This window comes from Amblyomma americanum, chromosome 1 (assembly GCF_052857255.1).
Source record: "Amblyomma americanum isolate KBUSLIRL-KWMA chromosome 1, ASM5285725v1, whole genome shotgun sequence".
Lineage (NCBI taxonomy): Eukaryota > Metazoa > Arthropoda > Arachnida > Ixodida > Ixodidae > Amblyomma > Amblyomma americanum.
The window spans coordinates 113,050,439-113,067,891 of NC_135497.1; the positions used below are offsets into that span (position 1 = coordinate 113,050,439).

Genomic DNA, 17,453 nt, shown 5'->3' on the forward strand with positions numbered 1-17,453 from the left:
TAGTCAGGCTGATGATGATGATGATGGTGATGATGATGATGATGAGCGGCCGCGATCCTGCCGGCCCGCCAGAGCAGCTGTCGCTGGTATTGCGGTTTGTGCTGGTCATAGAGGTCTCGGGAAGAAAGGCGCTCAGTCCATGGCCCCTTTGGCTACCCCATGATCCCAAGAGGAGGAGGGGGGGGGGGGTATGGGTGGGACGCCACCGGTTGGTGTGGTGAATGCCTAAACGGAATGCCGGAGTGTAGGTCGGATCGTTGGCAGCTCGGGCACTTGTCTGGGCTGAGGGTTAACGATGCTGCAGCGCGAAAGCCAGTTCACACAAACAAGCACCACCATATTGGATTTGCAAAGTTCGGGTTGTGTACAAAATTTCTTTAAGCTCTTGCAAAGCGCACGTCGGACAAACCAGGCGGAGTCTCAGTGAAAGACCCAAGTATCAATTCAACAGTGATTACAGAATTTTGAAGGGGAATATGGAGCTCGTTGCTTAAAGTGTCCCATGTTTTCGCGGAATCCCCCAAGGTGGAGTAGATTTGTAATAAGGGAGTAATTACTCATTGGCATCCACCCAATTGCATGCATGCGGCTCAACAGAAAAGTTATACAGTTTCCACACAAACTTCGTATTTAAAGAAAAATTCGTCCTGGTGCCGGGTTCGAGCCCCGGAATAGGACGAAATTACTTACACTACAAAGTTTCTGTGGAAACTGTGCACCTTCCCTGTGTAGCCGTATGGCAGCGCTTGGGTGGATGTCAATGCGTAGGTACTGTATCTTAGGGAAAGATTGTCATTACTTTCTCTGTAGCTCTAAGAAAGCTTGAAACAGATTTTCTTAATCCCACGTAATTTGAGTTGTTTTATCGTACTGGCTTCGTTAATTTTTTTTTCTCAATTTCACTCCTTTTCAGCTTTCCTAACAGCCTCTTTTGACTCTTTGTGTCTTTTATTTCGTACCATACTTTTCACACCTGCAAACGCCTCTGTTATGTCTGTTATTTTTTTAATTTCCTTCGTATGACGTTGTCGCGTACGCTATTATATGATAAGTTTTAAAGTTGCGCTTGTACTTCGATCTGTGACGTGCATTCGAACCCGGCGATTTTTCAGGTGCCTCCCTGCTCGTTCTACGTGTTGCCTCCATTCGGAATCCTGAAGTCGGCGGGGTGGTTCTCATCTTTAATCTGTCCCTGTCTAAAATGTGCGGCGTTTTCTGTTTTTGCTACCATGAATCACCAACTAGTCCGATCGACCACGCCCGGAAGTTAGAACCCTCGTTCAGTGGCCGGACTGCTTAGCTCAGTGACACGTTACGGGGGCAAGGCCTGTCTCCTTCCCTTTCCTGCTAATCTTGGCTGCAGTAGCGCAGTAGCGCGAGCGCGGTTCTTCTGCGGTTCGATGTGCTAGCGACGCTTGGTGTCTTGGCAGTGCTAAGCGACGAAGGTCGAGACACGTCGGGGAAGGGCAAATCACATAACGCAGTGCCGGTAAAGGGCTCCGCTGGCTCTTTTGTGTCCGATATCGCTGGTGTGATAACGTTCCTGTGATACCGCTTGTGCACTCGAGCTTTCTCGCGTGCACAGTTCGACTGCCTTGAGGTAAATTCTGAGCCATATTTGTTCACTGGCTGGCAGTGCAGATTCTTGAGGTGATTCGTTGTCTCTGTATGGCGTGTTCGTGCTGGAAGTGCGTCGGTGTTCCCCGCGATTGCCAGTGCTATCAAGGAGCTTCATCGTGTTCCTCCTGGCCGCAGATTCGTGCGCGACGGGCGATAAAAAAAAATCGAGGACGAAACGAGGCCATGCTATGCACAGAGTAGCGGCAAGACTCCGCAGAGGGGGACCCTCCTCGGGACTCAGCGTGAAGCACGGCTTTCTGTGAAAGGTCAAGGACAACCAGATCCAGAGGCACTACACCAGGTACGTTCTCTTGAGGCTCGCTCAGGCTCCGACTAGTGATCTTTCGGACTTTTCAGCATGCTGTCTGCAGTGACGGCTGTGGAGTCCGTTCGCTGTCTGCCGGAGATTAAGGCATGGCTGTTAAGCGATAGCTCAAGCGTGTACTGCTTTTATGGGAGGGTTGAACTACGGTGCCACGCTGGCATTCTAAATGCTTGTTGAACGTTGTCGTGTTGCGAAGTAGCATTTGTTTTTAAAAATAGTAGTTTATCGGAAAACAGTCACATATTTCTAATTCGGTGTTCGATCCACTATAGCCGAGGTAGCTAACACGCCGTAACACCAAGCGCCGGAGCACAACTTTGCAAGGATTCAAAGCACTACGGACAGGAGAAGTGAAGGAGACACACACACCAGCGCTACTAACAACTGAAAGAATTTTATTGCGCCAGGAGCAATGTATACCAATGGACAACGCCCACTGCATAGAAACATAAAAAGATAGAAACAGTAGCAAGGTTCTGCGCATGCTCAGGTCTTGGCGCAATAAAATTCTTTCAGTTGTTAGTAGCGCTGGTGTGTGTGTCTCCTTCACTTGTCCTGTCCGTAGCGCTTTGAATCCTTGTCATGCACCAACTGGCCCGGCTGGTTCCCCTCTTGGACAACTTTGCAATTTGTGGTATTTGCTAAAGATGAAATTAGAGCAGAAATTAGAACGCAACACTAAGCCTTTGTGCGCCTGGCTTTGGAACGTGTTTGTTGGGATGACTATAGCCCGAAGTTAAAGACCTGCACTGTGGCCGTTTGGACGCGTTCGGCATTGCAGCTATTTGTTGAAAGTGATCGCGGCGTCACTTGGTTGTTGGAGAAAGGAAATGGCGCAGTATCTGTCTCCCATATCTCGGCGGACACCTGAACCGAGCCGTAAGGGAAGAGTTAAAGGATATGGACTGAGAGAAGAAAGGAAGAAAGATGTGCCGTATTGGAGGGCTCCGGAATAATTTGGACCACCTGGGGATCTTTAACGTGCACCGATATCGCACAGCACACGGGCGCCTTGTGCGTTTCGCCTCCATCGAAACGCGGCCGCCGTGGTCGGGTTCGAAGCCGGGTATTATGGCTCAGTAGCCGACCGCCCTAACCACTCAGCTACCGCGGCGGCTGTTCTTGTTCTGTCCTTGGGTCCTATACTTCTGAGTAGCATTTCGGTTTCTTCCTTTGGTTCCGCGTAATTCATCGTGGCTTCCCGGTGACGTAGGCAGTGGCGGGCAACGCCGGTTATGGAGGCTGTAAGATGTGGGCCCCAGGTTCGCCTGGGCCGTCTCTCGCCAGACCGAGGTCCACGGGTTCCGGATCGGGAGTCTGCTGCTACGGGGTGACGAAGAGACGAGATGGGCTTCGATGTGGAGCGGTTTATTTACATTTTAGCAGAGTTCAAAATAGTGAATCGGGAGCTGGTCGATCACATGCCGAACTGCTCCTTAAATAGGGTCCCCTGTCCCCAGGTCCCTTGTTGGGGAATTTAGTTCATTTAAAATGCGTCCAATCACTGTGATGTCGACCATGTGTCCAGCCTTTAGGATCCGCCTACCAGGACGCCCCCAACAACGCATTCTCGCCACTTATGGAAAGTTATGGTCCGTGCTGTCCCTGCAGCAGTGATGAAAAGCCTGAATGGAGGCCCAATCGGCGTCGAAGGTCAGACACTTGCACTGCACAGCGCTCCGTGGGAACGAAAGGCCGCCGCCGCACTTGCGCAGATGGTTCCACTTAGGGCAAGACACTTAGGGGAAGACGAGGCCCTTTCCGAAGCACGAGCATTCCGGTGTCGTTGCTCGCCTCAATGAAACACAGCCGTGTCTGCCGTGACTCGCTTGCAGCACCGCGCTGCCCGCCGCCTCCGCCGACACCATGTAGTTGCGTCCCGGGTGGGTCCGGCGCCGTGAACTAATGTGAACCACGGTCCCGAGAAATGTTCCCAGGCAGCGGATGACCATTTCACCCCCGTAGACAACAGGGGGGATCCCTAGTGGACGCCGCCATCTAGATTCGTGGCACCGCAGCCACGCCGGCGCTTCCTTGAAGCGTTTGTCGATTGATGACTCCCAGTCGCTTGGACATTCTTGGCATGTTGGCGTTTTCCGTTCGTAACAATGCCTAGAAGAAGGGTAAACGAAACGGAATCTAAAAAAAATACATCTGCTGGAAGAAAATTCGAGCCGCATGGGAGCACGAATAATAGGTCTATCTAATCTTCCTTTATCCTTGAAGGTATTGGTGAGCGCTACCAAAATACGGAAAGGGACGAACACACAAGACAAGCGCTTGTCTTGTGTGTTCGTCCCTTTCCGTATTTTGGTAGCGCTCACCAATACCTTCAAGGATGCATTTCCAACTAGCCCCAGTTGTAGCTCTTTTGTCTGCCTTTATGCTTCACTTACAGGTTCTGGTAAAGTCGCTGTATACTAAGAACGTGCTTAAGGCCAGAGTGTGGCTTAGGGGTGTAAAATCTTTCCACAAATCAATTTGAACCTCAAAACAGGCGTGATAGCGAATCTAGCTAAGGAATGTGACTATAAAAAGCTCGAACACGAAGGAACGCAAGAGTGACAGGGACAAGAGCTTTTATTCAAGGAAACGCAAAATCTATAGGCGCACAGTGGCGGCGCTAATCAGTGGCAGTAAACTTCACATGATGTAGAGCGCCATAAAAAGTGATAACAGACGTGCAGGATAAGATGAATAAACTAAAATCGAAAACTTGGTAAAAATGTGAAATGTGAGCTGTGGCATGTGGGCTACAGGGCCAAATCAAATGAAAAGAACTATCTAAAACCGATAGGTGCCTGTGAAATACAGCGACAACACAGCCTCCGCCAAAAGAGTAACTTTCAGTTAATCAGGCATGCGCAGTTCACGGCTCTATACTTATGCTCCAAATTGAACAGCGGCATTCTAAAAAGGCTAGTTCACTCTCGTGCAGCAACTTTGATGGTTCACTAACGCAAACTAAGCCGTTTCTTTTGATAGAGGCTTCTTACAATCGCGGGCTAGACTGTCTCGACTTCTGTCCAGAACAAGTTTCATCTAAGCCAATGCACTTACACTATTTGCAACGGAGGGGGATATTAGATCCGGCACCCTTCTCTATAGTGATCTGTCATGTTCCTTCAGATGCTCCTTGAAACTCTTCCCTGTCTGCTGCATGTGAACAAAATATAATTAAGCACCCCTTCCATGCACCCGTTCCTTGCAACCGAAAAATATTTGGGCATGCTTAGTTGTGCCGGTTTTTTTTTTCGTTGTTAATCCGGAGGCACAAAGCAGTCAGCATGAAATGGGCGGAAAAACTAGAGGAACATTGAACTTATTTGCGAACTTCTTCAAAGTGTGTGCTACTCGCAGTGAGTAAGGGGCAACTACAGGTTTTACCCTTCTCAGGGACATTCCTGTTTTTACCTTCTATTTTTTAGATCAACGAATCGGTTGAAGAGTTCGTGGGAAGCCTGCGTTTTGTAGCCGTGCAATCTGGAATTGAAAGCTGCTTGGCATGCGATGCTTACATAACTTCTGAATTAGATTCTAATCCTGATCTGGCTATGGACCGTTTGACTGTCTTGAAGTGGACTGGCTTGTCTTGTATAACAAAACTTCCTTCTCAGCTTGGGAATGCTCTCCCCCCACCCCCCTCCTTCAAGCTCAGAAAAAGCTGAAAAGCCCTTTCTGAGTTTTTCGGACCCCCCGCGCTCTCTTTCTTAACTCGGAAAGGGATTTTGTCTGTTGTCTCTCGTATAAGCGTTCCTGTTTCTCGGCTTTTCTGTGCGCAGTTTACAAGGAGGCGATGAAGCCAACTGAGACTCCCAAACTGGCACGCCGAGTCGGCCTGTCCAGCGAATCGACCAAGCCGACCACCGAGATTCGCCGGCCCCGCGGTAAGCGTGGCTGCCCAGCATTGCGCAGCTGTTCAGTCTCTCGCCTTGCCAGATCAGAAAGAACTTAGTTATTAAGTCAAGCATAGGACTAGGTTTGAAAAGCGGCACAGTTGTCCATTTCGCCGACGTGAGCTGCTTCTGCTAACCTTGTAGTACCCGGCGTAGCACCTTTTATACAGAGTGCAGAAATGGGGAAAAAATTTCATTTCGGCTCGTAGGACTACATGAATTGCGGGCATAATTATAGAGGTCTTTCGGTACATGTTTATCGAAGAAAAGTCAGTGTTATCTGGTAGAGGGAGGAGGCCTGCTCAAAGGTAAATTACCCGCATTTATCAGTGTCCATGCTACGGACCAAGCTGGGCGGTGCCTTTCTCCTGGGGCCCGCCAACATGACCCTGGCGCTGCTCTTGTGTACTTCAGGTTTTGATGACAACCTGAAATGGAGATAACTTTAGAAGAGTGGCATTTATCCGCTAGGGTAGCGGGGGTTGGTTAGGACAATGAGAGCCCGCCAGCTTGCTGCATGCGAAAACTTGAACCTGTCGCTGCAGTTGGTGGCGGTTATATATGCTCAGTGACGACGGAGTGAATGCAGGAAATGTGCGCTCAGCCGCATGACTTTATAAAGGAAAGCTAGGCAGTATAGAACTCGGATTGTAGTGAAATTTGGAGCTGAGCTTTTCAGAGAAAAAATGTTGACCACGAGTGAGTAGCATTTTTTTTCCAGGACTGGCCATGAAGAGTAAGATAGGTCAGTCAAAATGCGCCCAGCATTTTGTTATTCTGCGTGTTCGTCCTGCAAGAGCTGCCTTAGCGGGATTTTGTTATTCATTTCCTTGCGCGCAGACTAAAAAGAGCTGACCCAGAGTGCAGTGCGAGACTGGAGGATCTCCACTTAACCAACTGTCCATCCCTTAGTTTTAGGACATCAGGATTTGGTGCCGACATCATTTCCGCAGCAATTCTCGCATGCGGGAGCTGCGGGGTTCGATCCCCAGTGTCACGCCGAATACCCATCGGTGATGCAATGGGTACAAGAGAGATGGTACAAGCAATGGGTAGAAGCTTTCCCTGGCCCGGTGCGATCGGCTTATTCAGGGTGAATTGTTTAGGAAATGGGTCTTTGACCCCACCTTGAGTAAAGGAAAATACTTTGCGCCATGGCGCTCTTTGGCCGCAGGTTCCCTTGCGCAATAAAAATTTAAGGTCATCATCATAATTTTCGTAGCAATTAGTTTTCTCCACGGGAAAAGCCAATAACTGTATTTTTAGACTGAGAGTTTTAACAGGATTACTCTTAAACGCAGAAGTAAGCTTCAGTGACTAAGAGAAGTTGCTCATTGCCAGCTGCGATTGCGATTATATGACATGGGCTGCAGCTCCTGCCTCCTAACATGTAACTAAAAGCTGCTGCAGCAGCACTGCTCGCTGCAAGTTGTGGTACCGCTTTTTCGCGTGCAGTTTTTGTTAGTCCGTATTGTGTGTAAAAGCCCAGGTCTACTATCCATCAAAGGGGATGATAAGCAGACTAAAGTATCCAGATTTCCCGCAGGGGGGCGTCTGCAGCTTGCAGGCGTTGGTGAGTGGCGACACCACGGGTTCCCGAGCATCCGCAGGGAAATCCCCGCAAGGGGATGATGGTGAACAGTGCATCACCACGGGCGTCTAGCCGTGCGTGGCATCGCCGTGTCCAGGGAAAAGGGGATCCTGGTGGTCGAGCCGATGCCGAGCGTTTGGACCTTAAAGGCCCCTCGGTGGAGGCAGCACACCACTTTGGCCCCAGCTTCCTGTAGACGGCACCTCCGGCCTGGCCCGACCGGGGGAAATCGGCAGTCGCCTTTTCCTGTCCTCCTCTGCATCTTTTACTTTCCTATCTTCTTTCTGACTACTGTCCTGTCTCCGCCTCGTGTCCCGGTTTTTTTCCTTTCTTCATGGGCGGCTAGGGTTAACCTTGTGTGGCGAATTACCCTGGGTTTCGTCATATTTGGTTATAGTTGAGGTGTACATGTTACGGGGCCAAATCATAGTTAATCTAATTTTATCTGCACACACGCACTCAACATCAAGATGGCTTTCATAATACACTGGAGCTGCAGAGGTCTCGTAAATAACTATAACGACATAAAAGACATTTTAAACACAATTTCCCCTATTTATGTGTGCAGGAAACCAATCTAGGCCCTCAGCACACAAAGCTGCTAAAGAAGTATACTGTCTTCAGCCGTGACCGAGAGGGGGCGAGCAGACACTCGGGAGGCGTAGGAATCATTGTGCAACCTGGCGTAGCAGCTAGCGAGATGAAACTCAAAACTATGTTCGAAGCCGTAGCAGCCACCGCGGTTGGTTACAAAACCATAACACTTTGTTGCGTATATGTTCAACCACATCTCGAAGTAAGACAGCATGAATTAGAGAACCTTTTAGAACCGTTACCGGAGCCATACTTGATAGTTGGCGATTTTAATGCACACTCTTATTTGTGTGGCAGTGAGAAAACCGATAGCAGAGGTCAGGTTATTGAGGATTTTATACTATCGAACAATATTTGTTTATTTAACACCGGTAAACCTACTTATTGCTCCCCTAGTTCAGGAAAAATGAGTGTTTTAGATTTGTCTTTTAGCTGTCCATCAGTTTTTAGCGGTTTTAAATGGGATGTTTTAGGCAACCCATATGGAACCGATCATCTCCCTGTTGAAATCTGCCTGCCATCCCCACCATCAGTCACCCAGACATAACCACGGTGTTGGAAGCTCAATTTAGCGGACTGGCAGCTTTTTAGAACAGCAGCCACGTTAGAAAATATTACGTTAGAAAATCTTAATGTAAATGAAATAAATGAAAAGTTAACAAATTTTATTCTTGCTGCCGCACAATTGGCAATCCCCCAATCTTCAGAAATAGTACAACGCAAGGATAAAGTGTGGTGGACACGAGATTGCAAAGAAGCAAAAAAACAACAAAATAAAGCTTGGGGTATATTTCGCCGATACCCCACACAGGAGAACCTTATAAACTTTAAAATTTAAAGCAAGAGCAAAAGCCAGGTACATACGTCGAAATGCCGAAAAATCATCATGGCAGCGTTTCATTTCCTTGATAAACAGCCAAGTCTCTTCGAAAAAAATGTGGGAGGCAGTACACAAAATGGATGGTCGCTACTCTCCATTTATAGTTCCTCTTCTGACAGCCCCTGGTGTACAGACAAATATAAAAGAACAAGGAGACATATTAGGTGAACATTTTTCCACTGTATCTAGTTCCTCTAACTATACAGAATCATTTTTAAAATATAAAAACACAGCCGAAAAAGAAAGGCTCCCGATAAAGGGCAGTGCATACGAAGCATATAATCGCCCATTTACTCTACAAGAAATTAACAGCGTACTTTCCTCCGGTAAGCAAACTGCACCAGGACCAGATGAAGTCCATTACGAAATGCTTGTCCACCTGTCCGAACACGCTGTAGACTCGCTTCTGAAATTTTTTAACAAAATATGGTTATCAGGAGAGATTCCAGAGGCTTGAAAAAAAGCCATTATTGTGCCGTTATTGAAGCCGGGAAAAGCACCTACCTGCCCTGGCAATTACAGGCCTATAGCCCTAACAAGCGTACTTGCCAAATCCTTCGAAAGCGTCCTTAACATTAGATTAATGTTTATATTACAATCCCGTGATCTTCTTGACATCCATCAGTGTGGGTTTAAAAAGGCGTGCCCTACAACCGACAACCAAGCCCGCCTAGAGAACACAGTCCGAGAAGCATTTATACATAAGCAACACTTCCTTGCGGTCTTTTTCGATTTAGTGAAAGCCTATGACACCACATGGAGGTTTGGCATACTGCGGGACCTTGGAGACCTCGGAATCCTTGGTAGAATGCTGAAATGCTTGAGTGACTTTTTGACCAACCGTTCATTTCAAGTACGCCTGGGTGCCACTCTTTCTAAGAATTTCATTCAAGAGAACGGCGTGCCTCAGGGGTGCATTTAAGCACCACGCTTTTTATAGTAAAAATGAATTCCCTAGCAAAAATAATTTCAAAGTCTATCATGTGTTCAGTCTACGTCGACGATCTCCAGATTGCTTGCACATCCTCTAGCGTTACATCGTGCGAGAGGCAAATACAGATGACAGTAAATAAACTAACAACATGGGCAGACAAAAATGGTTTCAAGTTTTCTAAGCAAAAGTCAGTAGCTTTTCTTTTCTCGCTTAGAAGAGAACTGCACACTGATCCCTCCCTGCATTTAAATGAAGTCCCACTACCAATTAAAGATGAGCACAAATTTCTAGGAATAACTTATGACAAACAGCTCACATTCCTACCACACATAAACATACTCAAAAAGAAAGCTTCTAAATCTCTGTATATACTAAAAGTACTTTCACGAAAACACTGGGGTTCCGATAGGACTGGTCTTTTACAGATTCATCGCTCTGTAGTACATTCTACTTTTGATTACGGATGCGTAGTTTATGGATCAGGGAGGCAATCATACCTTAAACGGCTAGATCCAGTACATAATTTAGGCTTGCGTCTTTCCACCGGTGCATACAGGACGTCACCAATAAAGTCTTTATGTGGAAACCAACGAACCATCACTTACAGAGAGAGGAACCATGCTCACATGCTCGTACGTTTTAAAAATTCGTTCCCTACCTAAACATATCTGTCACCAAATAGTCACAAAGTGCCCATCTAGAACACTATTTAACAGACCATTAGCTATAAGGCCACTTCTCCTGCGTTTTGAAGATACGTGCAAAAACCTCGGCGTAATGGATGCATTACCTGGCATTGCTCGAAACCGTGGTCCACTGCCTCCATGGTTCAAGTTTCCTGCAATCTGTGACCTCCCTCTTGCATATTTCCTTAAAAAACTAACTCCACAGCAACATATAATACAAGAATTTCGTGCGCTTAAAGAAAAATACAGTAGTTTTACAGAATTTTATACTGATGGATCAAAAACAGATAGTTGCGTAGGAAGCGCAGTGGTGCGAGGGAATTCGGAGGAAATAGTAAGACTACCACAGTGTTCCTCCATCTTCACCGCGGAGTGCTACGCAGTATGTGGGGCCATAGAAAATATACTGAGAACCTCAAAAATGCGATTATTTACACAGACTCCTTAAGTGTGCTTGCAGCTCTCCATTAAAAAAATGCAAGCTCCCCTCTGCTTGGTTACATCATACACAACACAGTAACTGCCACAGCTCAAGGACAAAATATAAAACTGTGCTGGGCCCCGAGTCATGTGGGAATAAAAGGCAATGAGGAAGCAGATGTGTGTGCTGCTAAAGCTCGTGGCAAGGAAATAAAGAAAGTAAATATACTATTTAATGATTGCATGAAATTAGTAGCAAGGAAACTAAGAAAAAAATGGCAGTCGGCTTGTAACAATGAGGTAAATAATAAACTACACTTGGTAAAACCAGTTTTAGGTGAATTTAAGTCGTGTGTGCACCAAGAACGTTTCAAGGAAGTGATCGTATGCCGTCTGCGAATAGGCCACACGCACCTTACGCACAACTTCCTACTAACGAAACAGGACAAACCTGTTTGCCAAGAATGCGGAGATGAACTCACAGTTAACCACAATTTATTCTCTTGTGTGGAACTGGAAGGACTAAGTAAAACGTATTTTACTGAATTTTATAATAAATGCATTCCTTTTCATCCCGCACTGCTTTTAGGAGATGATGCAATTGTTGATATATCATGTGTTTTTAGCTTTCTTAACGAAACGGGATTTCTCAAGAAACTCTAAATTTTTTCCCACTGGTTTGTTTGAATTTTAGTACACCTCAGCCACTTTCTCATGCCTGAGAAGAAAGCTGAGGCTTTTATTTTGAATTGGTTGGGAGCCTCGATGTCCTTCCGCAGCCAAGGAAGGCTACTGAGGTTACCCGGCCCACTTTAAAGCTTTTACTTGTAGCCATTTCTAAAATTTGTGTATGTGTTCACTGGGTAATATTAAAGTTTGAGGGCCTCTAGAGCAGGGAGGATTCGAACATTTCTATAATATTCAACAAAAGACTTTTCCTATACCTTGTTCTTGGCGCATGATGGCCTCAGTTTCTTATGTGCCATAAAACACAACACACAAAGTATCCATATGCATTTTTCCTTGTTTTTGTTGTCTGCGTGCAAGCGAGCAGAGGAGTAAACCGGAATTCTCGTTGGCTTTTATCATATGAAAGTTGTTTCCCGAGCTCATGTAACCGGCTTGTTAAAGTGGAAAGACGGGCTAGTTGGTCTTGGTACGTAGAATGGATTTTTTTTCAGCGCGAAATACACAGGACAAAGAAAGGAGATACGCGCAGGAAGAACGCTGACTTCAACTGATGGTTTATTGGCACGAACAGAAATAAATGCACAGAAACTTTTCAATCCCCAGCTCACAAGCGCTTGCCCCACACATTCTCACCCTCTTTAACACAGCTTGGTTTGGTTTATCGGGGTTTAACGTCCCAAAGCAACTTAGGCTATGAGGGACGCCGTAGTGAAGGGCTCCGGAAATTCCGACCACCTGGGGTTCCTTAACGTACGCTGACATCGCACAGCACATGGGCCTCTAGAATTTCGCCTCCGTCGAAATTCCACCACCACGGCCGGGATCGAACCCGCGTCCTTCGGGCCAGCAGCCGAGCTCCATAACCACTGAGCCACTGCTGCAGTCTTAACACGGTTTTACAATCCAGCAATATTACCTCGGCGCACGTTTCATTCTAGTCTTCAGATAACGAACGCCCCTTTCTTTGTCCTGTGTATTTCGAGCGGAAAAATGCATTCCATAGATAGTGGGTTTTTGGTTAACTCGTTACCGAACAACCCTTCCCCCTCAACTGCGTTCGCCCCACGCGGGCCCGTCTGCTCGTCGCACAGACCCGCCTCATTCGAGCAAAGACGTGGCTGCAACTCCTTCCTCGACCAACTCTCACCACCACCACCAGTTGGCGCACATGAAACGCGCCAGCAGCGTCGGGGCCGCGTCCCGGCAGTCCGTCGCGCCCAAGGCTGTTCACTTCCAGGTGAGTGGTGGTGACGCGCTTGCGAACACCAAGATCCGCGCTCCTCCCTTGCAAAAATTTTTTTACACACTCTATAGACTATCCAAAGACTTGTCTATAAGGTCTATAGACTGTCAATAGACAAATTCAGGAGAATAGTCTATAGGGAATAAAATCCTTTAGACAATCTATAGATTTATGGCCGTACACTTTTAGAACAATTTTGTCTATAGCGAGTCTATAGAATATGAATAGACAAAAAATAAATATCTATAGGAGGGCAATATAGTCGATATGAAGTCTATAGACTGTTTAAAGACCATTTTTATAAGGGCTCAGCCAGCTATTTTTCTTGTCCTAGCACTTCTGCCCACTCTAATCACAAATACGCCTCTCATGGGAGTTAAAAGAGTAAGCTGTCCTCTAGCACTCTCAAGTTTATAAAAGAGGGCGTGCACTGGAGGATAGCTTACTCCTCTTTTTACTCCTTTCTGTTTAGAGTGGTGCACCCACTTGGCGAGACGGACCTCGGCACCTCAGTGGTTACTGCACCTAAACCTAAATTTAAATTATCTAAATTTCTAGGGGGTGGGGTGTTGAGGGTAGAAGCGAAGCGGCAGTCCTTTCTGATTTTAAGTGTGTCCTTGATGTGTTGTGTAGGCACAGAAACAGTTGACTCCCGCACTCATGACAGTGATTGCAAACAATTACTTCACTTTACTCAAGAACTTAAGTTGTATTTATGAACAAAAAAAAAACTGAAGAGCAACGACTGCATAAAATGTGTGGATAAACTGCGCGGAAGTTCAGACTGCTAGAAATAAATCTACAGAAAAAAAGGCGGCTAGCCACCCCTCGCATAATGCTGACCTGGAATACGCTGTAACGTTCGTGTAAAAGTCATGGTTTCTTTCACCATAAGTCAGCTGTAGACGATGTGTCCCTTCTAGCTAGTACATGCCCTTTACGCGCCCCTTAATGGCGGTAAATGGTTTACAGCTTAAAAATGGAAGGAAATGTAATGTGGTGTTGCCGTTTGACAGCACACCGTGCCCCGATTCCGTCATTTACGCCGGCTTGTCTTCGCAAAGAGCATTAACGATCAATTTAGCAAACCAACTAAGCAAACTACTACCGCCAGTAAATGTACAAGGTGAGGGCGATGAGATGAATTCAAAGTGAGAGCTGTCTTGCTCAAGCTCAAATGTTTTTATGGTAATTTCCAACAAAGTTCGTCCGCTTTCCTCTTTAACCATATGGCTATGCACAAGTTGCTAGTAATTAAATTAATGTGAGAAGTTGGGTTAGTCGGTCATGTCTGCCGTTTTCATATTTTTTTTGCGTCCGTTAAGCACGAATGCTAGTAACCACTCCTGGGCTGAATTAACCCGGAGACCTCCTCTACGGCGTCCCTCTGCCCATGTGTCGCTTTGAGACTTTAAACATCGCACTCAGTAATTACTCCTCTAGCTGAGACAACCTTGTAACAATATAGAGTAATACACGATGTCCAGTACCCAAAATCTGCCGGTGCGACGTGTGCCTGCGTCAAAGTGAGACTTCAGCTACGTGGGGCCATCACGTCCGAGTGCGGATACAATTGAAATTAAACTGGCAGTGGCTTAACTTGGCCAACCCTGGAATTCAGCGAAAAGCAAGCACGCTTGCTAAGCGTCTGAGTCTCGTCCATGGCCGCCCCTCTACACGCTTGCGACAGCCGCTCTATATACACCCACACGAACACGTAGCTACGACGTGGTATCACATGGTCTTACGACACCCCATCGGATGTCATCACGTAGCTTCGCATCACCCCATCGGATGTTGTTAAGGTCAACCCAAAGGTCACCCAATGTCAAAGGTCAGAAGTAAAAGGAAACTAAAGGTCATGGGTCAAGGTCAGGTGTTAAGGGTTCGACACCATAACTGAATCACATATGGTCACACACGGCTATCCTTCGTTGGGCTGAAGGTCGTTCAAGGTCGTTGTGCTGCCTACCCGTAGACTGCCTACCCGTAGACTGCCTACCCGTAGACTGCTTTACCTAGCGCGGTGAAGCTTTTCGCTTCAAAATCCGGCACACCTTGACTGTCTTAGAGGCGTCATTTCTCATGCTCGTGCTCCGTCAACTTCTCTCAGGCTCCGCCCGCGGTGCTGACCTCAAAGCTATCCTCGACGAAGTCTTCGACGAATGACCCTCCGGTGGTTGGCAAAAGCTTGATACGGCGATCCAAGAGCTTCTCGCACAACGATCCGGCATCCACCAACGCCTCCTTCCTGGGCGAGTACCAGGGCCTTGTCAAGAAGGCGCAGCACGGTGAGGAAGCGTACCAACGAGCACCATTAGCGCATAGTTATGCTATGTTTAGTTTTTAAGCCTAGTCCTGTCACCTTAAGAGGTCGGGCTTCGGAGAGTGAAGCGAATGGCAACGTCACTGAAATCAAGAGAAATGAACAAATGATTGTTGATAGTTAGGAGTCGCGGGCCGGATTCCACTAAAAGGAGAGCACTGGCAGGGGTGGCAGTCAGGTGGTGCGATTGATCAAGCAATTCGCTTGCATCGCACAGCAGCTGTTGGCGTAGGAGGAAAGCAACCAGAGTTTCCTTTGCTGTGCTATGGGCTCAAATCAACTGTTGGTGATGCTGGAGGCCTTCATGTTTTAGCGAGCATGTCTAAGAGGTGCTACCAGGTGCGCCGTGACTCTTGTGATTTAACGTCCTCACTTCAACCGCCGCACGGCATGAAATCGCATGATAAAGGGTTGTAGCTTTTGCTGTTGCTGATTCCTTATCAGCTTCTTTTCTCCGCAGATCCAAGCGCCCTGAGCACCCACCAGCTGATGGAACTGGTGAGCGTTGTCTGCCACACGGCCATCGAGGACGTCCAGAATGCCGAGCCAGCTGCCCAGCTCTGCCTCTTCTTCATCGCTGTAACTTCACACTTCTCTCCTGTTCTCTTGTGCCTATGACGGGGTTGAGGGTTCAGGTCTCATTCTGGTGGACATTTCCTCGCTGTGTTTAATTATAGCAGCATATTACAAGGTGCAGTGATTTAGGGCTGCACCCGGCCGTATGTTTCTAAACCGTGGTGTCCAGTCGTTCCCTCAGCTGGTGGCTTTTGCACTGTCCATGCTTTCCGTTTCTACATGTATGTGCCCCATGAAACAAAAGTTACATAGTGAGTTTATCTTATAGAATGCGTGGTTTCCCTACTACTCAGCACTCGCCAATTGTCTCAGGTAGCATACTTTGAAATTGGTTTATTCTGGGAGCAACTGCAGCAAGAAAATGTGAAATCATAAACATCATTTGATAAATAGCGAAGCGCAAACTTCTTGTAATTTGCAAATGAGCATAGGTCACTGCCAGATCAGCCTCGTCAGTACACACAGCTTATACCTCGAACGACTAGAGTGACACAGTGCTGGATGAACCAGCTTAGTAGTTAAGTGGTTTTGCCATTCAGCTGATGCTTCGAAGGTCGCGTGTTCTGTCCCGGCCACGGCGGAATATTTCAATGGAGGCGAAATACAAAAATCGGCAGTGTTCTGTGCGATGTCGACGCACGTGAAGCAACACCAGAAGCCCCAAAACAAACTGAAGCCATCCAATGTGGCGTCCCTCGTTGCTCACGTGTCGCTTAAATGCAAGACCACACAGGGCTGAATGCATCGAAGGAAACAACAAGCTGTAGCACTGTCTCGGTGGGTTTTCGCGTCGCGCGATGCGTATACTCTGAACAGAAAGGTGTAAACAGGGAGTAAGCTGTCCTCTAGCGTACATCCTTTTATTAAAGGGTGTGCACTGGAGGACCGCTTACTCCCCTTTTTACCCTCACATAGGCGTATTCTTGTTTAGAGTGCAAGAACGCCGATGACGTCTCCTCGTGCATCCTTGCAGAAGGAGAGGGGCGAGACATTTCTGGAGAGCCTTATGTGCGCCTGCCGCGAGTGGTTCAGCGAGCGAGACCAGCTGCTGCGGCAGCTCGACGCGTCCACTGCGGTGCCGTGCCGCTGGACGGCCTACGTGTGTTTCCTGGCCCAGCTGCTGGTGGGGCTGCAGGGCCTTAGCGGAGCAGCAGGCTCGGATGACCACGGGGCTGCCACGACGCTCACGGCGAATCGTACGCTGTGTCTGGTAACGCTGCTGTACGACTGCTGCCACATCATTCTGCGGCCTCCGTCGTTGGGAAACGCAGCCGAGGCAAGTTCCCCCCTCCTCTTTTTTTGGTCCCGCCAGTGCATTCGTGCACACGTTGTGTCCTGGGACAGTTTCAACGTACCAAGTCATTAAGTCCGAGCAGTATACAATGCATGAATGTATGCTTGTATGGCTTCTTGGAGCTGTTACTGACTACGTTATTTCTAAACAGCGTCCATAAAAAGCAACCAGTTTGTAACTGGTCCTGCGCTGCATTCATAAGTGACTCATGTTAACAGATTTTACGGGCATACGTCCCCCCCCCCCCCCCCCAACACAGTGGCGTTGGTAAGCGGTTATACTATGATAGACCGTGCCCGTAGCCCATGCCTCGTGCCTCGTGTAACCTTCGTCGATAGCCATTGGGGACGCGCGGCCGTAAGAGGCCACCGACCGCTC

At 47.6% G+C, this 17,453-nt stretch overlaps 1 protein-coding gene across 1 annotated transcript; it reads left to right on the forward strand.

Annotated features, from left to right (window-relative positions):
* Window positions 1-1,675: 1,675 nt before the first annotated feature.
* LOC144113184 (uncharacterized) lies at window positions 1,676-17,147 on the forward strand. The gene is made up of 6 exons (XM_077646126.1): window positions 1,676-1,921; window positions 5,728-5,832; window positions 12,728-12,873; window positions 14,993-15,170; window positions 15,666-15,784; window positions 16,755-17,147. The coding sequence occupies exons 2-6, from the start codon at window positions 5,742-5,744 to the stop codon at window positions 17,145-17,147; spliced, it is 927 nt and encodes a 308-aa protein (XP_077502252.1). The 5' UTR covers window positions 1,676-1,921; window positions 5,728-5,741.
* The last annotated feature ends 306 nt before the right edge of the window (window positions 17,148-17,453 follow it).

Bases quoted from the DNA above. Each gene is read 5' to 3' on its own strand.
- LOC144113184 (XM_077646126.1), top strand. From the start codon at position 5,742: ATGAAGCCAACTGAGACTCCCAAACTGGCACGCCGAGTCGGCCTGTCC. The intron at 5,833-12,727 runs GTAAGCGTGGCT...CTCGTCGCACAG, and splicing joins CGAGATTCGCCGGCCCCGCG to ACCCGCCTCATTCGAGCAAA. The intron at 15,171-15,665 runs GTGAGGAAGCGT...TTTTCTCCGCAG, and splicing joins TGTCAAGAAGGCGCAGCACG to ATCCAAGCGCCCTGAGCACC.